Source organism: Musca autumnalis, unplaced genomic scaffold (genome assembly GCF_047663935.1).
Source record: "Musca autumnalis isolate F117 unplaced genomic scaffold, ASM4766393v1 scaffold_4, whole genome shotgun sequence".
Lineage (NCBI taxonomy): Eukaryota > Metazoa > Arthropoda > Insecta > Diptera > Muscidae > Musca > Musca autumnalis.
In genome coordinates, this window is record NW_027411977.1 from 143,839,788 (window position 1) to 143,865,475 (window position 25,688).

General features: G+C 37.4%; 2 protein-coding genes across 2 annotated transcripts in view; one reads left to right on the top strand and one right to left on the bottom strand.

Annotated features, from left to right (window-relative positions):
• The window catches only part of LOC141403396 (SEC14-like protein 2), a 32,406-nt gene extending 22,278 nt beyond the window's left edge, over positions 1–10,128 (top strand). Inside the window, exons 3-9 of the mRNA XM_073985747.1 lie at positions 2,224–2,299; positions 2,377–2,420; positions 2,493–2,610; positions 2,669–2,959; positions 8,713–8,909; positions 8,969–9,281; positions 9,348–10,128. Of these exons, the coding sequence (XP_073841848.1) occupies positions 2,224–2,299; positions 2,377–2,420; positions 2,493–2,610; positions 2,669–2,959; positions 8,713–8,909; positions 8,969–9,281; positions 9,348–9,493 (1,185 nt within the window). The 3' untranslated portion in view covers positions 9,494–10,128. The remainder of the gene's footprint in view (positions 1–2,223; positions 2,300–2,376; positions 2,421–2,492; positions 2,611–2,668; positions 2,960–8,712; positions 8,910–8,968; positions 9,282–9,347) is intronic.
• On the bottom strand, positions 9,888–17,770 carry MED14 (mediator complex subunit 14). Its single transcript, XM_073985741.1, has 14 exons — positions 17,400–17,770; positions 17,172–17,304; positions 16,802–17,101; positions 16,609–16,741; positions 16,044–16,547; positions 15,589–15,956; positions 15,277–15,526; positions 14,947–15,221; positions 14,561–14,882; positions 14,198–14,502; positions 13,934–14,125; positions 12,592–13,872; positions 12,251–12,520; positions 9,888–10,559 (listed from the first exon to the last, which is right to left on the bottom strand). The coding sequence occupies exons 1-14, from the start codon at positions 17,552–17,554 to the stop codon at positions 10,413–10,415; spliced, it is 4,635 nt and encodes a 1,544-aa protein (XP_073841842.1). The 5' UTR covers positions 17,555–17,770; the 3' UTR covers positions 9,888–10,412.
• Between the last annotated feature and the right edge of the window lie 7,918 nt (positions 17,771–25,688).

Below are 25,688 nucleotides of genomic sequence, written 5' to 3' on the forward strand. Positions count from 1 at the left end.
GGACCTACAGTTTATCGCCGAGTCCGAACGGCGTGTCCTAAGACACCACTTGTAGAGAAGTTTTACATGGCTGAAATACTCAGGAAAAGTCGCCAACATTACTGAGTGAAAAAATTCCTGACAAATTATTACTATAAAAAAATGTAATTATTGTATCAATATCCGCGAATTTAAATGTATTAGCAAGTAGGTCAGGTCATAATGAGTTGATTGCTCTGCTTCATAGTCATAGAGATAAGAACGAGCACATTGACATTTACATGAAAGTTCATTAACATTATGAGGAATGTTTTGAAGTAAACATCTTAATTTTTGAACCATTGGAGAAATTATCAACATATTTCTTTGTCATATATGTATTTCCAACCGCAAAATTGTGACGAAAATGTTGATGCCATTTTTATGTTGGTTGCGATAGAGAGAAATTGTATAAAAACAAGACGACATTATTAGAGTTTTCATGGGCAATATTAGAAAAGGTTTAACTAATCCATTATTATCCATTATAAGGAAGTATGGACTGCATACTACCTGCGGTAAAAAGGTACAAAACCAAATCTTAAACGGCGAGGCACACAAACCCAAAAATTATGAACTGTTTTGCGGGACAGTCAAAAAAAAAACAAAATGTTGGGAGCCGGATAACCCATTTAAAACAAGTTACTTTCTCAGTGATAGTAGGCTAAAGAAAAAATAACGGCATAGTTCAGCAGGGCCGAACTGTATATAACCTCGACTGTAAATTATATTAAAACCAGATTTCAGCCATTTCGGACTGAAACTTTAAAAACGCTGAAAATCGGACGGTATCGTTCTATGGTGATTATATAAAAATGCGTGACAATGCCTATAATTAGATTTCAGTTGAATAATGTGGCGGGAGGTACTGTTATATGGACCTATATGAAGGCGTGACCTTAGGCAAAGGCTCTAGACCTTCGGAAGGAAGAATGCGCTTCGCAGATTATTGCTTTGGAGCATTATTTTCCCTCCAGAAGACGATGGTTCCTTAGTCGGCTTGAACACCTTCCTGTCCAGACCGACAGTGGAGGTACCAGGTACCTTACTTCCTTTCGCTTCACATTTGCCTTTTGGAGTTGAATCGGACTTTGAGGCAAATCGTTAGGGATGTCAGTATGTTTGTGCTTCGCCGATTCTACTTTTTTGTTCGTCAACGGGGTCTCCTTGGATGCTCCGGATCGATCAACTACCTGGTTCGGGAGATAGATCCTATCCACCTGCGACTAGGTGCGTGTGCTTAAATGATGAAGTAAACCTCTCTCTCCAAATGGGAATTCGCACCTCGTCCTACGAACTTACGGAGCACAGACGCTCCAAATGTTTGGAACGCCTTAACCAGTGCAACATCAATTCGAAGCAGCTTTGGCCCACAAAAAAGAACTAATCTGGTTCCAAAATAATTAAAAACCACCATAATTAGAACTAACCAGTTCTGGCGTCAATTTACTGAACATCTATCTTCGCAGATGTTCGTTTGTATGTTCGATTTTTCTCGCTTAATCTGGCACTGGGTCTATCTATCTCCAGTTCAATGAATTTGGCTGCTTTGATGGGTAGTAGGAGCCGTTATCCGCATGTGCCAATTTTTTTATTTTTCTCATCTAGGTTAGGTTAGGTTTAAGGATGCGCAGCCATCTATTAGAATATGTGACTGCTTCACTCGGAGACCATTGGTCCATGTGAGTGAGATTGGGGAAGCCGTTCTTCGACGAGAAACCACAGGCCAGATTGCCTTAGATACCCTACAAGCAATAGCCATCTTTGATGTGCTTTGTCATTGAAGATCTCCCGAAGTTTGCCGATGTAATGGCACATCGGTGGCCGGACGGTTTCATCAACTGGTAAGTCGATAAACCTAGAGCCACCTCGAGCCAGTTCATCTGCTACCTCGTCTCCCATGATGTTGCTATGACCCGGAACCCATCTCATCTATTAACATTGTAGTTTCAGAATCCGCAAAAACTTCGCAGTTGTAAGCACCTTCCATTTAAATTTGCTTCAAGAGCACCGTGTAATTATTCCATTTTAGTTCTGAATATTTTATGGTATAAAAAGTTCGTTCCGGCAGAGCTTAACGATTTTTTACTTGTTTTTAATTTAGCCTGTCGTTTAACACACAACCTAGGACTATTCTATACATATGTAGATATACATATAGTATATTCCATTACATAATTAATAATATTATTTTTTTATTTTTAGTTCCGCACCAAAGTTGCCGACTGCTTGGAAAACAAAGAAGAACACGATGATTACTATTTGTTGCGTTGGCTTCGCGGTAAGTTAAACAGCATAATTTCGAATAATTCCAACTAAATTACATGTATTCTCTTTCTACTTTCTCCCCCTTTATAGCCAGAAAATGGGACATTGATGCTGCCGAGAAAATGTTGAGAAATGTTAGTACCACAACCTTCCTTAAATTATTTTGAGATTATTTAATTATTTTACTACATCTTTATCCCCTTTAGGCCATTAAAAACCGCATTTCAATTAATGTTGACAGTTTGGATAAATGGGAAGCTCCCGAAGTTTTGAGAAAATATTTACCCTATGGTGTAGTGGGTTACGATAATGAGGGATCACCGGGTAAGACAAGAAGATGATTGAATTCAATTCTCTTTTAATGTTTATTTTTCTTTTGTAGTTATTGTCTGTCCCTTCTACCAATTTGATATCTATGGCATGTTACACTGTGTAACACGTTTTGATTTTATTCGCTACGTGGTGAAAATCTTGGAAGGCGTTATGAAGGATGGCTTCGAAAAGAGCAAAACTCATGGCCTAAAGGCCCGCCAAGTTGTGGTTATTTTCGATGTAGCTGATTTCAATATGACTCAATATGCCTGGCGGCCAGCTGTTGAATTAGTCATGGCCATGATTAAGGAGTATGAGCAAAATTATCCTGAAATATTGAAAATGTGTTATATTGTTAATGGTAAGTTTTAACAACGTCTGAACTGTAAGCATACACGTTTAACTGTAGAACACAATTTGCTGACTAACGGAGCCATTGACCAATCATTGCCATTAAGGTTAAGAATATACTGATCATTTGGTTGAGTTTAACACAGTTTGTACTATTAATCTCTAGTAGTGGGGTAGATTCAGATGTAAAGTTGGGTTTATCGCTGGTATAAAACGTCTGGCCGCTCAGAGCGGCAGTTGATATTCCCCAATCAGCTGTTGAATGGAAAGATGATAGCAGCCGATGTTGAGTGTTTAGTACAACTTTTAGTCATACATTTTCATCATTTCAAGAAATTTGACCTCAGGGTGCTGGTTAAGGAATTTGTATTCTGTTCGATAATAGTCCGCCATCATTCCCGATCATATTTCGTGATAAAATTCAACACTCATCGGTGAGTTTAGTTTCCTTGATCGCTGCAACTAAGTATCGACTTGCTTCCATAAAAAAACTGGCATATTATTGCGGCTAAGGGCGTGCAGGTAGCTTAGAAGTTTACTAAAAGTCACATGTACTAAACACGTGCAATGATATAACTGTTTATATCAACAAAACAGATATATCATATACATAACAGATATAATATGATATAAATGTGGGAATGAGTGTAACAGTTATGATATTGTTTGGGTTGTGTATACTCACAATAACAGAACTGTTAGAAACAGTTCTGTGTTGTATATGAACGAGTGAGAACTTTATTTGTTTTTTCGTTCTCAAGTATCTGTTGTACAACAGATATTTTTCAAATACTACAGATACCAACAGATACTATATGTGTAACAGGCTTGTGTAAATAACTTCTAAGGAAAATATCAAAAAAAAAAAACATTTTTAAACATTTTTATTATTTAGGGGATAAATAAATATTAAAGACATGAACTGTTATAACTGAACGCATCAATTCGAGTGTTTTTCTGGGTTCAGTGAGTGGAATGTACGAGGGCTTCTAGAAAAGTTTCCGACCTAATAATGAAAACGCGAATATTTATCAAAAATAGTTTTATTATATTCCAAATATTTATTGCAAATAGTTTTGTTATATTGATGCGTTTTTTGTGGTTATTTCAAAACTAGGTTTAAAATACCTTTACCTTTAAAACAATTTATTTTCCGCAGGGAAGTGTTAGCTTTTTACATTTTTAACACGTTCGCGGGTGCAAAAAATTCCACCCAATTTTTTCCTATGGTTAGTTTAAACAAATACTTACATATATAGATGCAGATAACTAACGATATTCGAACGAAAAAGAGCCAAAGAACGAAGTGAAAGATCCGGATCTTTTTGGTGAACGGAATGAAAAAGATCGATCCGCTCAACGAACGAGATTGCCCAACACTACCTACAATACATTTACCGATGTATTATCCACCTACATACTTCGAACATTAAAGTCATTTCCACAGAAGTACAGTCATGGGGCTATATCGGTGTAAAAGTAGGCTGATAAAGAACATATACACTTTATATGATCTTAAATTATTATTTCGAGGAGTTACAAACAGAATGACAAACATAATATACACTCCATTAGAAATTAAACGATTTTGTTATTCCTAATGGTTTTCATAATGCAGAATTTGTTATTGGTCCATGGAATGATTCTGAAGAAATTCGAAATTCACATTTTTGATTTGGTTTGTAGTACTCGGTCCAGTAGCACCATGTCTAACCAGATTTTGTATCCTGACTTTCGGGTCAAATAAGTTATAGGTGCTTTATATGTGCATATCATTATTATGTGACTTTTAGGAACGCGACATCTTATAGAGAATTTTACGGTAGTTGTCTTTTGCTTTAGTCACTTTTTGGTAAGGCTCACAGTTTTTGAGATATAAAAAAAAAATAAAAAAACCCTAAAAAATTTACCCTATGACCATGAATAAGTTTCTTTGCACGCATGGGATCAACAGAGATTTTTAGAACCTCATTTGTAATGACAAATCCTACATTTCCACCAAAATTCAGCTCTGTGGGAATTTTTCTATTTCAATTCCTATTTTGTTTGGGCTACATACAATAAATACTTATTGTATCACACCAATATCCATTTATATCAGTTTGTACAAACCAGATATAAACAAATATGTTCCTTTTTTTCTGTCTATACCAACTCATATCATACCTGTTTGAAAAAGTATCAGTATCAACTTGTAACTGAAACTACATTCTACATATCCATACTCACTCAATGTTGAAAAATGTCGGAACTGATATATTCAGTTGTATCCATGCAGGTGTTTAACATGTACACATGTCGCCTAAATTCGTATTGGGTGGAAATCGATCGCGCCGTGCAAGACATATGCCCAGTATGCGGCATGGGCCCGCACGACACACAACACCTTTTTAACTGCCCCGCCAAACCTACCCATCTAACTCCAGTGGATCTGTGGCTACATCCCATCGAAGCAGCCATTTTTCTGGAGATAGACCCAGAGCCAGATTGAACAGAGGAACGAACATATAAACATAACAAAAACACTGTTACAACAACAACAACAACTAAAAGTCACGCCCATTTTAATTTTTTCGTTTTCGACCTCCTTTTGTACCATCCACCATAAAATGGAGGGTATAATTAACTTTGTCTTTATAATTTAGTTCAGGAGTTTATATTACTCCTAGGATGTTTGATATTGAGCGTAGACCGACATACATATTTGATATAGGTAGCCCCTATTGAACGGCACCTCCCGATTTTCTGTATTTTGAAGGTAATAGATTCCATAGAAAGGGTACCTCCCGATTTTCGATAGGTTCAGGGTTCTGGTTGCATTATTCTACCGAAATGATTAAGATTTGGTATTTAGTGTCCGTTGGTGGCATTAAACATACCTGCTGAAAATTTTCAGTACATGACCACATTTTGACATAGCTCTGGCAGAAAGGGTACCTCCGATTTTCGGTATTTTGGAGATTTCAGCAGCATTATACAACAGAAATGGCTAAAATTTTTAATTTAGGGGTCGATTATGGATAGCAACCCAACTCTAGTTGCGTTGCCTATAGCAAATTTAATGATAAAAAAATCCAATTTCTACATTTAAATTCTTACTTTTTTACAAATAAATTAGTAGCTGAAGGTTCAAAACACTGATATTGAATGAATTTTTCAAACATTATTGTCGTTTCACTTATTTTAATTGTATGATTTTGTTTTCTGGCAACGCAATTACAGTTGTGTTGCTATTTATAATCGACCCCTTATCTCCATGGGAGGTAAGGAACTTTCCACCAAAAATTGTTCGGTATAGGTCCAAATCTTCTTATAGCCTCCACAGATCGGAACCTCCCGATTTTCGGTATTTTAAAAGGGTTACTTTACAATTTTCGGTATTTTAGAGATCTCAGCCTCATTAACCAACCGAAATGGCTGAAATTTGGTATTTAGGGGTCGATCATCGATAACAATTATCGTTGAGTGGCGTTGCCAGTTGTCAAAATTGATCCACGTATGGCAACTCTCAACTGAAGTTGCGAATCTCAGTTGACGAAGCGGCTGTTTTTCAGCAACCACCAATTTTCAGTTGCAGTGAACATTTTCGAAGAAACAAGAAGTAAAATAGAAGGAAAAATAAACATTTTGTTAAAAATCATTGATTCTTTGCATCATTAATTAATTTTGTGTATCAATATGGTGAAAATAACGACAAAGCAGCAGTTCGAAATATTAATTGATAAACTGAGTGAAAATCCAAACGTAGCCTGAGGAGTTCGGGAGTTTTGGTGAAACCAAAGCCACAGCGGATGAAGCGTGGAGGTCCATTTCGGACAGTTTAAACAGCCATGAACCTCCAACACGAATACCTGAAGAGTGGCAGAGTCTGGATTCACTTTAAAGCAAAGTTGAAAAAGAAAATGCCTCAAAATAAAATAAACTTCAACGACACTGGTGGTGGTCCATCACAATAAGTAAATTTATCGCCTTTGGAGCGGACAGCAGCAAATCTTTTGCAAATGAATTTGGTGGCAAATACAGTAGGTTCAGTTTAAGTACAAATGACGAACATCCTCCATCTATATAGCCAACTACACCAGGGAATTTCGTTTTTGAATAAAAATGGTTTTTATTTTGCCTTTTTTCCTCCTCTGTCAACTTCGAAACGATCCAATTTTGGCACAATTTGTCCTCTATCAAGTGGACAACTTCCTTCAATACTCTCGACAATGTAGATTGAGCCATGCAATTGTTGAAATCATTGCCATGGGACTTTTGGAAACTTCAGTCCTCCAAGAATCGCAACGCTGCGCACACTTTTAAAAGTGGGGGTATTGCTGTTGATCTGTAACTAACTTTGAAGTCATCCTTTAACGTTTCCACAACGTAAACTACGGCATCCTTTGGCAATCGAAAATACGCCTTAAGCCTGAAATAATTTACTGATTATACAGATCTTTCCACATGATCATCAGCTTACAGTGCAGATGGCAATTCCAATGGATTCGACTTGTCCCTCAATAGATAGATGCAATGTCCTGTACATTTTCTTCATCATCAAAAAATAATTCCACCGAACTTATCATTTTTTGGGACAGCAAATAAAACTTGACGATCCGAAGATTCAATGGGCAGGTTATATTCCAATCTTGGGTTGTTTTCCAAATTTGCTCGAAAACTCAGCCAAAATATTAAAATATTGTCCAGAATACACAAAAGAGGTATCCAAAGCGCAATTATTTTTAAAATGTTTTTTTTTTTTTTTTTGGCGAATAGAGGTCACAATTTTGAAAAAACACTGATCGATAACATGTTTATCGACCACCCAGTTGAGTTGACATTAATGGTACAACATTTCGTCTCAGTCGCGCAGACAACTGACAACTCAACTTAAGTTTAGTGGCAATACAAGATAGACCCATTAGTCTTCGATGGGAAAAGAACTTTCAAATAGAAATTTGTCGGTATAGGTTCACGACTTCTATAGCCCTCAAAGAACGGAACCTACTGATTTTTGGTTTTTTTAAGGTGTTGGTCGAATTAAATTATTCCACCGAAATGGCTACATTTTGGTATTTAGTGCATTCATTTTGTACATTAGCATTCAACTTTGCTGATGAGAATTGTCGGTACAGATCAACGTTTTGACATAGCATCCATAGAACGATACCGCACGATTTTCGGTGTTTTTAGGGGTTTCGTTGTATTATTCTACCAAAATGGCTAAAGGTTGGTATTTAGTCTTCGTTGGGGGTATAAAATATTCCCGCAGATAATGGTCTGTACAGGACCATGTTTTGATGTAGCTCTCATAGAAAGGGTACCTCCCGATTTTCGGTATTTCAGCCACATTATCCAGACGAAATGACTAAAATATGGTAGTTAGTGTCCGTTAATATATATTGGTGCGCACAATAACTCTCGAAGGGAGTAACCGATAGGGTTCATGTTTTGCACATCAAAATATATTACGTTGGAATATTGATACTATCCACCAACTCCTTCGGATACCTCCCACAAAAATTTGGGAAAAGTACAGTTTAAGACCTCTTCTCGAATCGTTTTGACTATTCTTGCAACAAGGTGTACTCGAGGTCCCCATTACGATGGTACAAGTTTTGTGAGGGGCCATACTTCCGAAAACTGTAAAAAAAACCCTACGGCCAGCATGTATGGTGGCTGGTGCGCACAACAACTCTGGAACCGGATACTGCTAGATACGATGACCATCAGGAATATAAACATTAAATATAACACTGTCTTCTCTATTTTCCATTACAGCTCCCAAAGTTTTCTACTTTGCATTCAATTTTGTTAAGAAACTATTGGACGAATACACCATGAGTAAGATTAGCATTACCAAATATGGTTCCGACAAGTGGAAGGAGGCTGCCTTCAGTCATATTAGTCCCGATATTTTACCCAAATCTTTTGGTGGTAATCTAGTTGAGAATGGCGATGAAAGATGTCCCAGCAAAGTAAGTTTGTTCGGCAGACTCCATTTAATTTTTGATTCATTTGACAATTTTGTTTGTAGGTTGTCTGGGGTGGTAAAATTCCCAAGGAATTGTATGTGGAACAAAAGGATGATGATGACAAGAGTTTCATCGAAGCCATTGTCAATAAGGGCAACAAATTGAAGTTGGAATTTGATGTTGGTGAGAAGAAACCAAATGAAGAAGATAGATTGTTGTCATGGGATTTCCGTACCATCGATCATGATATCAAGTTTGGAATCTACTCGGTGGATAATGCCAGCGGCGAGAAACGAAGTGAAGTGCCATTAACTAAAGTCTATTCAAATGAAATGAACGAGGTTGGTTTCATTACCACCAGACCCAATACGAAATGTAAGTTACTCTTTGTCTCCACTCCTTAAAATTAGTATAAAATAACAACAAATATTTTCATTTCAGATACTGTTGTTTTCGACAATTCCGGCAGTTATTTGCGCAGTAAGAAACTCCGTTACTGGGTCTCCTTGGTATCAGAAAACGATGACATGTTGACTTTACCATCTCAAGTTGGACAAACCGAAGTTGTTGCCGCAGAGGATAATTAAATTGAAACAGCACAAACCCCAAACAAAAACACTTAAATAAATAGTCATCTCCACATCAATAAGATTAATTCATTCCAAGTTAGAGGATGAGCATTCATAGGATTCAGATGCTAGCAAGCCAAACATTCCAAGCGGGTTATCGATTTAAGTAGCCAAACCTTTGACGTGCAATATTTACAACAACGCGTTAGATAGCAAATTACCCATCCATCAGTCAGCCCCATCACTCAATGTGTAGTAATCAAGTGTAACTTATTATATTTCTATTTCAGCGTTTAATATTACTCGTAGCTTTTTTAAACGTTCAAAGTCGGTGTATGTATATGTATATATTAAAGAAATATATGTAATCTTCCACCACTCAAGTAAATATTAAATGAAATGTGATATTTGATTTTTTTTATAATAACTATGTATTTTTGTTTTATTTTCTTGTTTTGTTTCTTCTCTTCAGCTTGTGTATTTTTTGTAAATATCTTAAATTTATTGTTAATTTTAAGTAAATGTTAGTTTTGCTTTTCTTACAATTCTTCCATGTTTGTTTTCTTTTGTAATCTATACTTTTACTTTGTTATTTCTATGTGTGTATGTACTAATTAATAAATTGATTGTTTTTTTAATGAAATGTTAACAAATGGTTTCTTTCTTTTTTGTTTGGAAAAAACGTTTAAAAACAAAGTCCTCAAAATGAGACTGTGCGGGTAAGTTTTCTTCTTTTTGTTTTACTAAATTCTATATAAAAAAGGGAACTGCGAGTCTGGCACAGTTCTAAATTACCGAAACGCCTAAAATACATTTACGAAATATTTATGTAAATTTATAGAAGTGAGTGTGGGTGTGTGTGATTTATTGATTTATGAGCCGCGCCTGTGCTGCATCATACATTATTATTGGCTGCCGAACGGCGTTTTCGCCTTCATCACTGCGGGCCGGAATTTTGGGGCATTTGTTGATATCCGGGACCCACTTGTGGTGGTCCGACAGGTCCTCCCATTTGTTGCATCGGGGAATGCATAATGGGATTTGGACTAGATCCAACCATGGGGCCAACAGGGGGACCAATAGCCTGTAAAGGAAAAAAAGATTTTAAAAATTGTAAATAAAGGCAATAATACCTCGGCTGATATGTCGCACTACTTTAAAGTCTTTGGTGAGTAATTAATGTTTGTGATAAGATGGCGTGTTCAGAGGACCCTTCTAACTTTTATACGGTACCTTACGAAGCTATAAGTCTAATCCTTGTTTTGCCGAGGGAAAGATAGCTTTTTAAACTAAAGGTTCATACTTAAATGTCGACCTTAATTATTATTTTCTTTTTTCTCCCCTTGTTCGAAGGTCCATGACTAGCTTTATCTTTTTTTTGAGATTTTAGATGCCATGTTATCGTTCTGATTAAAGTTGGAAACATAGGTGTCGACAAGCATCTATTTTCTATTCTTCTTTGATTTATGTTTATACCATAGGAGAAACTTAATAAAGGACTTCCAAACCTATCTTTTTGGTTCACACTGTCTTTCTAATGGCTGTTAGATAGTTTAACGTGACCTATAGAACTAAATTGTTGCTGTAACATTTCGATATTCGTAATAACCGTGGCTTGACATAGATCATTCCCTTTCGTATACAGAAATTAGTTGAACCAAAACTACCCTCTACTCTTGTAAAATTAGCTGATACTCTTCTTATGTAATAGATGTCAAATGTACTCCCAGGACGAATCTAGAGAATCTATAACGAATGTAGATCATGAAGGTCCATCCAGACGCGCCTGAACCCCCAGGCTATCCACATTATGATGACACCACGGTCAACCTCAAAAATATACTGTTAAAAAGGTATTCTATTATGCTGACGTAGGGGAAAAATATTATAATAATTGTTCCACAAACATTCCAGAAGGGACAAGGGAGACTTCTCTCATATCAATGAATGTCCCCGATTCATATTAGCTCAATGATATGGGACCTACAGCTTATAGCCGAGTCCGAACGGCATGTCTTAAGACACCACTTGTAAATAAGTTTTATAAGGCTGAAATACTCAGGAAATGTCGCCAACATTACTGATGGGGTATTTTACCACCGTTGAAAATTTGATGTTACCTGAGGTCTGTAGTGCGATTCTCTAACTCATTTTTGAGTTACCGACAAATGCCAGCAAAATTAAAAACTCAAAATTATGTGGGAAAAGATCAAATATAAGTTGACAACGCGGACAACGGTAGAACTTTACGACTGTCTTCTTTTGGTTCCTAACTTACCGAAAAATATCGTTAATTACCGAATTTATAAGCATTTTAATTTTACCGATTTTTTGTCCGTAACTCGAATCGCCTTGTATTAGAGCGTTTTAAAAGGCCAAAAGAGTTTCTTTGGCTACACACCTAGTTCACCGATTTTTGCTGGTCACCAATTTTGCTGGTAGCTGTGACATGCGAAGCCGTTGTAAACATGCTATCGTGTGTATCCGAAGATTTTTATGGCTGGAATTTTTCACGTCGACCCACGCGTTGTAGTCAGTATAGCCATAGTTTAATTGGTGTATATTTACATAGCCCTCGTACGGAAGGATGTTGTAAAATCAATTCAAAAGCATCACGCCACTCCTTTGGGAATTCCATATTTCATGCTTCAAATGACTGTTCTTGAATTCCGATACGAATGACGTTACACATACTGCCTTATTCTGAATGTTAACTCCCCGTGAATTTTTGTCCCACTTTATTCTAATCTAAACTAAAAAATAAATATAACATACCTGATTCGGTGGTGGTCCGTCGTTAGGTAATTGAAGATTAGTCAATAAATCCCTTACAGCCGGAAACAAAGAACATTGTCCATGCGGTACACCATACTCTGAGAAACGCCTCAACAATGTACTTGCTGCAATAGCAGCTGGTGACTGAACTTGTTCACGCTTTTCAGCTAATTGGGTTAAATTCGAATTAAGATCGTACACCATGGGTAATACTAATGATGGACTATCTTTCCATTCTCTGCCATTGTATGGTATTCTTGTAATTTGTAACTGAAAGGAAAGAAAATTAAAATAAATGCTTAACCCAATATGTCGAGAAAGGCTTCTCAATATCTACTTACAAAGAAAAGAATTTTTAACCGCACTATATGTACACCGGGATTGCCAATTGGTACGATTGGGGCCGCTGATGGTGGTACCCGTGTGCAAAACTGCACAGTCCATTTTAATTGATCTCCTCCCAATTCTGGCTTCATTTCCAAACGCATTATTTGTACAAAGTCTTTTAGAACTTGAGGGGCACAGCTTAAAACACGCGAAAACCCATGTAAAGAATTGGGCCGGTAAGGTGGCGCAGCCACTCGTGTATCGAAGAATTGCTCCAGAACAAGAAAATCTTCGGGGCTCAATTGGAAAGGTTGCTTACCATCGGGTGTTGGTGGAGGTGGCAATGGTGAAATCTTCAGATGTAACGATTGCATATGGACCTGGTTTAGAGTCACTTGACATTGCATGCCGTCGACTTTAAAGAGCACCACACCGGGCTCGTTGGAGTTCAGCAGTTGGAGTGTTTCGTCATTTTGAATGTTTCGATAGAGTTGACGTCTCATGTACACACAACCAAGAAAACGTTCCAACGGACTTATGTCCGGCGTTGCACCAATATCCTTATTGGGGTGTGGGCTGGGACGACAAAGCACATCCAGTTTTTCGTGGGTCAATATAGTTGGTATGGCGCCAGCCCAAGAACGATTAGCTTGGGGCATACGATTCAGGCTTTGTGAGTTTCCGGCGTTGCTACCGGATGGATTTTGCCCAGCGTTTGCAGATTGGCTTGATTTGTGATCAGGACTTTGTCCAGGTCTTGGCGATGGTCTTGGCATACTCGGCGATCCGGGCCAATTGCTATTGGCTGGTGACATTGCCGCAAATGGAGAGTCTTGGTGACCTTGCATGTACAATGTATTTGGTCCAGGACTGTGCACCATATGCGGACTCGGCTGTGGATTTAATGGTGATGAGGGCATAAGACCACTCGGAGAAGGATGCGGCATGTGTGGGCCTGGCGGCGAAGTTAGGTTATAGTTAGGGTGATTTGGTCCGCTACCACCACCTGCAGACGATCCGCCACCAACAGGATGAGGGCTGGCTGGGGTATGAGGGTTCGAACTTGATGGCGGTGTATGTGGTGCCGGAAAACGCAAACCACTATCTCTCGGAGATTGGGGGCCTCTCATGCCAGCACTAAGAAACGGGGAAGAGCCACCGGTTCCTCCGCCTGAAACACTGCCAGGTCCGCCAAAATTATCTTCCATACCCAAGGGTGAGGGAGGATTATCATCTTCGCTTTGTGATCGACCGCGATAAACTGCATTCTCGTCAACATATTTCGAAAGGAATCCCTGCAATAAGATCATTACAGAACAACTTTTGACCTACAAAAGTGCTAGGTGGCAAACGTACCTTTAATCCTTGTATAGGTGTGAATTCAACAATTAGATTACGATCGAAGCGACTAAAGGCACCATCACGTATTGAAACCAAACGTCCAGACTTGAAACGTATCTCCAGACAATATATCGATTGGTATGCCAAACGTATGAGACAAGGCGATTGCGGTAGAATACAAAACGATAAGACGGGAACTTGTGGTCGCTATGGATTAGATGTGAAACAAAGATTAGAAAATATAATCTCCACACAACAAATGACAATTCAATTATTTACCGGTATTCCAAGGTGAGGAATAATGGGCAGCTTTGCAATCGATGACAATGGATTATAGGTTTCATGTAATATACACACCATTTGTGCCAAGCTGTGTTGGCTATTCAAATGTGTTGCCAGTTGGTCTTTCATCATGGAATGGGCATTTACTGTTGTTATGCCACCCATGAATGTCATGCGAAAACCATGAGATTGCGCAGACCAATAAATATTGCAAATCACCTCCTTTTTGGGTCCATAGCCCAGAAGTAAATTGATATAATTGTACGAATTTATACTAACCATGTCGGCAATATTTAAACGTTCTAACAACACAGGAATATAAATAGAATATTCGGATATTACTTTTGTGAACCAACTTACTGTTTTTGATGTGTTCGGCAAAATTGTACGCTAACGTATAGAGATACACAATTTTCGACCAGTCTTTTAATAAATCTTCCACAGTTTTCGAAAAGTCATGATTACTTTGTTCATAGGTTAGATACACTGTTCGTCTGTTCCCTTGTTCCTTGGCATGAGTACTTTGCAAGGGAGTGCTGAAGAATACAAATTCTACAACCCATATACGGATTTGATTGTTTTTATTCATTTGGGAACGTATCGATATGGACAGTAGCCGTTTCATTAAATCCTTCCAAATGTGCGGTTCAATGGTCGGCAAGGTAGGTGTATGTGGTTGTGGCTATAAAAATTAAAGATGTTTGATAAAGTTTTCCTCGATCACTGACCCTATAATATATACATACCTTTCCTTGTTCATGACCATGCGTTTGTCCTGGCTTTGGTAATGCAAGTATTTTTAGTACCAACGAAGTGGCATTAGATTCCACCTGTAGACCACTATGCGGTATATTGTGTTTAGTCAAAGCTTGTGCTAAATTCAAAAACGGTATTTTCTCGTCACACATGGCCACTACATGAGCAAGTTCTGGTATAAAATATGCTGGATATATTGTTTTAGCCTGCTTTGCAGATGGTGCGCCATGTTCATTACCAGCCTTACGTTTATGTGGAGGTGTATCTGAAGAAAAAACATTTTATTTTACGAAATATATTGGAACATCCATGCAACTAACCGTCAACATCCGTCCCTGGACCATGAGTAGAGACAAACGTATCAAATTCAATAAGTTTTAGTAGTTTTGTGTAAACTCTTGGCACTTCAGTATTTGAGGCTGCAGTCTGTTGAGGCTGCACCGGTACCAATTGCTGTGCCGATTCATCCACGGTGGTATCATTTTCCTTTGTCTGAAAAGCAACAAAACCTAAGTGGAATGTATACTCCATTTCATTGGGTGTATTGGGCTTCTCCTTTAGCTGGACAACCTGCAAGAGAAACAATAATAATTAAAAAATTTCCATTTTTTGATAAACAGGTCTAGACACACCAATATAAAATTTGGATGTCGATGAAGTTTGACGAAAATTTTATGTCTTCCCGTCTGCAGCAGGGGATTGTCAGGCGCCTTAAGAAATGGCAAAGTTTCTGTAGCGGTGGCAGGCAAATGCTGTAATGTTTTCTCACAACGACGATGAGTAATCCAATAACGTAACTCTGACATTATCTGTGGCAATTTGTTACGATCTCCATTAAGGCAAGTTTGCATTTCTGGCATTATTGGACAGTCCAAATGCTTGGGGACGTGGCAGCGTAACATGCCCGTATGAGTATCTATTGTTATGTGAATTTGTTCGGCCCGTAAACATGGTGTTAGAACAGGCACTGTCAATATAGCCGGTGTACCTTGTAAATTAACTAAATAAAGGAAGAACGAGAGAGATAAAGGGATGAAATGTAATTTCTATTTCATAACTTTGCGAAATTCATAACATTTACACTCACAATCAACGTCTTTGAGAAAAGCTTGGAATTCCAATTTCAAGTCTGATAAACGTGACACCGATCTTATATAGACTGTGTGTACAATTAGGCGTTCCATGGACAAATGGTCGGAACGTACTGCCCGATCGGCAACCTCAGCTGATTCCTTTGCTCCCAAGGAGGGAATATGAACGACAGCTAACGGCCTTCCAATTTCATTAGGATCCGATTGTACTGTTAAGCGATATCCCAATTCAGATTTAGGATCTTTGCTGGTCAATTCCCGCCAGTATGAGACGGTTACTTTGACACCTGGTATATATTCCTCGACTTGTATGTTGTCGTCTAAGCGTTCAAAGCTAAGACGCAAAGTCTGTGTGTATAATACCTCTAATTGGAGAGATTGACAAAAATAGTGCAGGCAGTTATAAACTTCGCTTAGGGCATTTGGATTTTCCACAAGGCGAGCTTGTATCAGTTGATGAATATAATTGACCTGAAGGGGATGTACCAAAGCCTTGCCGTCTATTTGGAGTAAAAAATAACATAAATTGATATATCAAAAGAAGAGCTGATAAATATGTACCTCCTGTTTCCTTGTCTTCAACTAAAATATCAATATCCAGTAAACGCCAGGGAACTGTGGGACTGTCACCCATAACAGTTAGTGATACTCTGAACTCGTGTTTTACTTCAAATGTCACTCGACCATTTCGAATCTGCAATGAGTATAAAATATCAAAACAAATTCTATGAATTATGCAGATCTCTATACAAACCTTAAACTCTCTCAATTGCGGCATGAGTTTCCCGGTGACAAGTCGATGTTGGATGACTTGATTTAGACGTTGTAAAGTTTGTCGCTTTTCTTGAACGGTTATTGGATCCGGCGGAACAATGCGTTCACGGATGCATGTTGGTAGGCGATTGTATGTACCTTTGGTTAAGACCTCAACAGCTGCAGGTATGTGGAAATTAGGCAGACAAGCCCTAACCAGTGTTTCACGGGACATACGTGCCAACATATCAGCCGTTTCAATAAACAGCATATTTTGTTTATCCAAAAAGCTCATTATATTCTGCGAAAAAGGTTTATCAAATAGTTAACATTCGAATTGTTTGTTAGATTTGCCAGTATGATTCACTCACCGCTGACTTGTCTACTTTGGATACAGAATTTGCCCACTTTACCAGAGCAATGAGACGTATAAACAACTGTCTGGTACGTGCAGCAAAATTATAAATTTCAATTTTACGTTCCATATCCGTTTTCCGTGGCAGCCTAAAATTCGATTATTATATGAACATGTGTCAATTTTTATATTCGCATATGGTGGATACACTGTGGAGACTACTTTCCCCATCTTGTGTACTTACAATTCTGCCAATACCGTCAGATCGTGATAGGTTCTCTGTATAATGAAATCAATGAGAACAGCTAGGGATATTGTGTTCATTCGAGGACTTCCTTCCTGGCCTTGCGGCAAGTAACCTGCCGCTAGACCTTGTTCCAATGGCTGTGGTGCCATCATGAAGATAGATTATCACAGCTGTAGAAAAAAACTAGTTTGTTTTAAGAATACTTTGAGGAAAATTCACCACAAATCCTTAAAAGTCACATTTATTTTTATATAAATAACAATATTTTTGTAAAATTAAACAAAAACTTCACAAAAAGTTAACAATCTCAATCTCCAAGCCAGCCGACAGACTGAACAAAATTCACTCACTGAAAACTAAGAGCCCGCAAAGGGGACATTCACTGAAAATGGAAAACTTTAGTCATTCACAGATGAATAAGTTTTTCGCTTATGGCTATATGGTTGTTGTATTCACTAAGTTTATTGCACCTAAGGATATGTTTACATCAAACATGTTTTAATGAGTTTTCATTTTATCCCGAGTTATGAATTAATTAATAACTAAAGCAATTCCATTAAAGTTCTTTGAAATAAAAATAAATTAAAAAGCAATAACAATTTTTTAAATAATCTTTTCAACAAAACAGTTGCTGGGTATATTTTGCGATTTATAGTAGTTTATATATAACCGGATTTAACAAACCCACTGGGATTCAAATGCCGCCAAAAAAGCTCTAATGTGTACGGTGGGGTACATTTCGGGGTACGGGAACGTATTTTTAGCAATAAACGGGAAAACGGCAAAAATCTGGAAAAATTACCACAGGTAGATCTTGTTGTCCTGATCACAAATATATAAACTTTTCCGGGGGGAAGTCTATACTTCCCGAGATATGGGCCTCTTAAGTTCCGAAAATTCCCTTGTTAAAGTAAGAAAAAATTTTAAATTAAAAAAAAAAATGTTGTTTTCGTGCCCTAAATTGGCTCCTGTCCATAGGAGAAAGTCTTAAATCCCCGGCCGAAGGCCGGCTACTTAGGAAAAACTTACAATTTAAAAAAAAAAATTCAAATTTTTTCCGTCAATTTGTTCCGATGTCTCAATAATAAAATCATTTTTTCATTTGTTAGTATTACACTGTGCAACACTGGAAATGCAAACAACTTCTAATGGGCATTTTCTGAAAGTACATATTGAGACTACAAAAACCTTAATTGGGTTTTGTGTTCTTAGATCGGGTTCAGATTTTATGGCCTCATCTAAACCGACCTAAAATGAGCCTTTTTTCCAGTGATCGGACCTTTATCTCCGAAACTAATAAGAATTTTGCTTTGCAGTCTTCAGTAATATTGTAGCCCTAAAGTAGTAGAACTTATGTGTCAAACAGATGAACTAGGAAAGGCTGCATCTAGCGCATCAAACACGTTAAAATATAGAAATGTTTACATAATTTCTGAAATTCTGGTCAGTAACAACTAAACTGTTGGAAGTTGAAAGAAGTAACCATTCCAAAAATTTTTAAAATAATGTGACCATCAATTCTTCACAATATTCTGAAACTCTAAAATTGTTATTTCATGTTGTTTAAGGGGTATTTCATAACATACCTTTTACAAAACTTATTTTAAACAATGTTCACACAGGCTGTTTATTCTCATGTTTGGAATTTCAATGAATTATTGAAATATTTACCAAATTGTTGTTGAAAAAATTGCTATAAACAAGGCGATAGAGGCATTTTACAACAATATAATGTTCTGAAGAGTGGTGTATTACATTCCAGAAAATATTTTCCCAAAAGGTAACATTAAGAAGAATTTAACATTTTGGGATTTACGCTGCGAAATATACACAAATTATATAATTTTTAGATATGTTATAAAATTTGAGGCAATAAATGCTGTTTTTCGAGTTCACTATTCCTCCAAATATTTTCTTCTTGCTCTTATCTACAAGTTTGCTGAAGATGTCAAAACACGATTTGTATTGGTTTCAGAGATACAGCCTCGATTTGTTTTAAAAATTTGATCTTTAACCATGTTTAGATGAGGCCATTAAAACCGAACCCGATCTAAGAAAACAAAACCCAAATATGGTTTTTGCCTATTGATCCTCTACTTTCATAAAATTCTGGACAGAAGCAGAAGAAAAATGTTGCACAGTGTTATACACAATTAATACTGTTACGAATGTAACTGATAGGTTTAAGTTAGTTTAGTTTAATTTCCGTTAATTTAAAAATTTGAATTGTAACGTAAAGTTTTTATTACGCAGTTACTTTATTTAAGCAACAACAACTACCATGTAGAACTCTCTTCATTATTCTAGATGTTACTTTATCTTTCATTAATGTGCTTTTATTTTGTTTTGCTATAATCAGGAAATTATTGTTTAGTTTGTTACTTCTTTGCACTTGTTTGTTGTTGTAATTACGTTATTACTGTGCTTGTCGTCCAATTGTATTCCCCCCCATGTATGTATGTGAGTATGGTTGTTCGCTTAGTGTGAATGTGCGTCTGTGTGTTCGCTGCACAGATTCGAGGTGTTGCCATATGCTCTAGATATTTCTCGAACAGGGAGACTATGGGATATAAATACAGGGGAACTGGCAAGGACGGAGTAGTTGTGTTTTAAGCGTTGAACTGAACAGATCGGTAAAAGAGTAGCTGCGTGCTAACTAGAGATTTGCTGTGTGCTTAATAATTAAAGTCGGTTCTGAATAAGTGTAATAAAGTAAATAAAGCATTGTAGAATCGTAATCTAAAACGAACCCTGTTTTATTTGGTACAAATCGTATCGGGGAATAAAACAACGTCTACACGGACATTAGTTAAATCTAATTCCGTAATAATTGGTGTCAGCAGTGAGATTACGATCATCCTACAATGAAGTTTAAGGATCTACGAGTGGAAGACTTGAAGAAGGAGCTAAGTAAGTTGGAGTTGTGTTCTACTGGCAACAAGGCCGAACTACAAAAACGCTTGTTGGAAGAGTTCGAGCGCCGTGGAATGAACATCGATGAAATAGAGTTCGAGAAGGAGGAAGTCGAGTTATCGGCAAAGGGCGAATCCAGCGTTGAGGAAGTTTCGTCGGTAGCTGCCAGGGGTGACGATTTGAAATCAATGCTGGCTATGATGATGCTGGAAATGAATAAGAAAAATGAAGAAACTTCCAGACTTATGGCGGAAATGAAATCTGACAACTGTAAGATGTTAGAAGAGATGTCTAGAAAGAATGAAGAAACTTCTAGTCTTATGATGGAAATGAAAGCAGAAAATTGCAGAATGGTTGAAGAAAATTCCAGAAAGAGTGAAGAATATTCCAGAAAATTGGAGGAAAGATTTGCCAAATTCGACGACAAATTAGAGGAAAAGTTAGAAGAGAACTCTAGAAAAATCACCGAAAACTTAATGGCAGAGAATTCTAGGATGTTTGAAGAAAATTCAAGAAACTTAAAAGCGGAGTTGGAAGAGAATTCTAGAAAAATTAACGAGAAACTCGAGAATATCACGATAGTGATTGAAAAGAGAGTAGAAAACGTGGAGGTACAAATGAAAGAGTTGGATAAAAAGATTTTGTCTGTTGTCGAGAAATTTCTGGCTCAAGATGAGAAGATTCTGGGCATAGAAAAGAAAATGTCGGAACTGGAAATTAAAGGCGGTCCAGTGAGAGCTACCCATAACGCGTTAAAAATTAAGCCTCCAGTGTTCGACGGCTCTACCTCTTTCAATGTGTTCAAATTACAGTTCGAGACAGTGGCTGCTAGAGATTCTTGGAACGACAACGAAAAGGCGGTATCACTCCTTATGGCATTGAAGGGTGATGCTGCTGACGTATTACAGAGTATTCCCGCCGCTTCTAGAAACAGTTATGGGGATATAATGGCTGCTCTTGAACGTAGGTACGGTAGTGAACACAAGCAAGAGATCTACCGAATGGAACTGAGGGGAAGAGTCCAGAAGCCAGATGAGACCTTACAAGACTTTGCGGCTGATATAGAGCGATTAGCGCAGCTGGCATATCCAGGAGAGACACATCCGTTGGTGGACCGCATAAAGATTGAGACATTTGCTAGTGGTATTCGTGATCCAGAGATAAAATTTGCGACGTATGCGGCACCGATGGGAACATTTGCAGAAACCGTGTCATTTGCCCTGGCCCAAGAAACCGCGAAGATGCTGGTGAAACCTAAAGCTTACAACGTGCGGAGGCTGCAAGTTGAGGACAACAATTCCCAGACCGTTGTCGACCTGCTGAAGGATGCACTGATGCGTGTGAAACGAGGGGCTGCTAGAACGAAAAAGACTTGTTATAACTGTCGTAAAGCTGGACACATTGCACGAGAATGCATATTGGAACGACCAAGGCCCAGATCCACCTCACCGCCTTCAAAAAGCGACGACCAACCGGTGGCCAAGAATCTGGAAAGAGAGATATCAGGTGAATCAAATAAAATGAATTCCGAGGCGCCGCTGGCAGAGGATGAAAACGATGGTCCCACAATTTCTATAGCCATAGTCCAGCAGAAGAACCACAACTTAACGGTGAAAGGCTTCGTCAATGGTGTATTGCGTACCTTGACATTGGACACCGGTGCAACAAAGTCCATTATTAGACCGGATTTGGTAAAAGGGAAGGTATTGCCGTTAAATGGAGTCAAACTGCGGACGGCCACAGGCGAGACTACAACGGTGCATGGAAAGGCCTACCAAAGGCTGAGCATGGGTAGAAAATCTGTAAATTTCGATTTTGTAGTGGCCAATATTATGGACGAAGTTATACTTGGTGTAGACTTCATGATTGCCTTCGATATAAACCTGGACATAAAGCACCGTGTGATGACTTGGTCCAATGTGGAAAAACCGATTAATGTGGGCTACAAAGAGAAGAAAAGCATGTGTCGCCCTAGCGCAGAATCTGACGAAATCGCTGTAGATGTCCGTACGCTGAAGGTGGAAGCCGCCGAAAAATGGCCAGTACGAAAGCGGAAAAATCTCGCAACGAGGAGGAAAAAGCGAAGATGTACGTCGAGGAAACGTCCATCGAAAAGCGGCGTACAACAAGGAGGGACAAGTCCGATGAAGACCAGGTGGCACTTAGGAAGGTGACCACAAAGAAAGAAGGTATAACGTCAAGATTCCTGGAGAGAAAGCAACGTCCAGAAGAGCAGAAGTCCAAAGCTGACGCAGTAGAGGGTACATCTAAATCGGTTGCCACCACTACGGAACGAGAACTGCGTCTAGTCAAGAGGAACAGGCTTAAGCGGGAGGCAGTGTTACCAATGCCCATACCACCGAGAGGGAACTGTGCCTATTCGGGACGAACAGGCTTAAGCGGGAGGCAATGTTACGAATGTAACTGATAGGTTTAAGTTAGTTTAGTTTAATTTCCGTTAATTTAAAAATTTGAATTGTAACGTAAAGTTTTTATTACGCAGTTACTTTATTTAAGCAACAACAACTACCATGTAGAACTCTCTTCATTATTCTAGATGTTACTTTACCTTTCATTAATGTGCTTTTATTTTGTTTTGCCATAATCATGAAATTATTGTTTAGTTTGTTACTTCTTTGCACTTGTTTGTTGTTGTAATTACGTTATTACTGTGCTTGTCGTCCAATTGTATTCCCCCCCCATGTATGTATGTGAGTATGGTTGTTCGCTTAGTGTGAATGTGCGTCTGTGTGTTCGCTGCACAGATTCGAGGTGTTGCCATATGCTCTAGATATTTCTCGAACAGGGAGACTATGGGATATAAATACAGGGGAACTGGCAAGGACGGAGTAGTTGTGTTTTAAGCGTTGAACTGAACAGATCGGTAAAAGAGTAGCTGCGTGCTAACTAGAGATTTGCTGTGTACTTAATAATTAAAGTCGGTTCTGAATAAGTGTAATAAAGTAAATAAAGCATTGTAGAAACGTAATCTAAAACGAACCCTGTTTTATTTGGTACAAATCGTATCGGGGAATAAAACAACGTCTACACGGACATTAGTTAAATCTAATTCCGTAACAATACGATAGATGGATAATACTACGATTATTTAAGAAATAAAGCAGTAAAGTTCTACATTGTCGCATATTTTTGACGAGTAATTCAATTTACAACAACAGCTGTGTTCCTTTACTTACCTGAGGTTACCATTTGTTACCATTTTTAACCTGCAAAGAGTTCCTTAACCCCGAAAAGTGGCAAAACTGGAAGCAATTTTTAAGAGAGTGAGAGTGGAGAGAGTGCGAAAATGGCTTTCTCTTCTACCACAGGCTACCAGCAAAATTTCTGCAGGTAAAAAATGGCAGAACTGATTTTTCTACTTTTGTTTGACAATTATTTCACAATGAAAAAGAAAATGGACGAAAAACAGAAGAAAAAGTCGAACGCTGACAAAACTAAATTAAAAACTGTGAAATAAAAGACGAAAATTGATTTTTTTATGTTTCTTTTTGACATTGCTGCCAGATCTACCATTTTTCCGTTCCTTTACTTCTCTGGTAAAAATTTTCATGAGAGAGCAATTTTTACACTTTTCCCTTTTACCACCCTTACCATTAAAAAAAGTAAAGGAACAAAGCTAACTTGTTTTGAAAATTCATGTTCGAGCAGCTGCGTATATGCATTAGGGTTATGACTTTTTTACAACCTCATATCCCTGTATCATATTTTGATGAACTTTTGCCTAAGATTAGATAAAATCTTAATTATAAGTTGATTCGACAAAAAAAGCTCACACACAAAAAGCTTTCAAAGTTTTCATATATGAGGTTTTTTAAAAAAATGTTGGAGTCACTTTAAGCATATATATGGCTCAAAAAAGCTTTAAAACCACACGACATAACTAAAATGACATAAGCTTTTCTTTCTCACCAATTTTATCGCCATATCATAACTTATATATCATTTTATATCATACATAACTTTATTCCATATATCATATAAATTGAAAGTGGTTTGTGCGTGACTTTTTTTAATATTTAAATGGAATAAAAGTTATTTTAGTTATTAATAGGTCAAAGGTAATTCATTCATGCAACAGGAAATATTTTTTTTGAGAATTTTTTTTTTTCGTTTCATAGAATTTTCCAAAAAATTATTTTTTTCAAAGTGGTTTGTGCGTGACCTTTTTTAATGATTAAATGGAATGAATGTTATTTTTGGCATTAATAGGCAAAAGTTCATTCATTCTCGCTACAGGAAATCGTTTTTGAGAAAAAAGGTCAAAAATTCATAACCCTAATATGCATCTACCATGAGTATTGAATAAACTTTTGTTGCTCGATAACACATGTTATGTGTGTTCGTTTACTCAAAATTGTTACAAATTGTTACTGGATGCTGTTCGTTTACTCTACAGTACAATGCAAAAGACCTTAGCCGATTGCATGAAGTTACTGAACTTGTACAAATTTGTACAAATTGTTGAGTAAACGAACACCCTAATGCCACATTTTTATAATATAACGTTAATGTTAAATGGAAGAACTTTATCCCTACTTTTCTTAAAGTAAGGGATAACAAAAATGGACTTTAATGATAAGATATAAGAACGGAACAAAATTGTAGAATAGTTTGATTTGATACGATCATATTTTATAGGAGAAGGGAATAAAAGGACCCCTTTATTGACCCGCATGATGGCTAATAACGTGGTAAAATGAAATCAGCGACCAAAAAAACATAGGTACCCAAAATAGGTCAAAGTCCATTCATTTTTAGAATTTTGGCCAGGTTTTTCGGGAAATTAGCCACTGTACATTGGGGCTATAGCAAAACGTGGAAGTATACTGTCTGATTTTTTGCAAGGGATGTTTTGTACCAGTTATAATGTTTTGTACCCCTGGCAAAAACTTTCAAAATATCGAAAGTCCGTGAGTCCGGTGTAGCATACTCTTGGGCGCACATTTGATTTTAAAAGGAACACAAAGTTTCTTTTAATTTATCTGATACTTATTATTAGACATCGGATTTTGCATATTTTTTAATATTAAAGATACGAAGATTCTGATTGGACCAAAATTCGTTTCAAAGAAATCTAAATTCAATGGCAGGGTCATATTTCGTATTTATTTTGCATATTTTGCATATGCACAAAATATGCAAAAAAATATGCAAAAGATGCAAAAAATATGCAGAATATGCAACATGTGCAAACAGATTTTGGCCGAAAATCGTCATAAAAGACGTAAAATTGTCATTTAAAGTTGGAAAAACCACCAAAAAATACATAACAGTGTTCTAAACTAAGACTGTTGACCGTATAACGTCGATTTTTTCAGCAGATTATTATGATATTGAGACCATTTACGACAG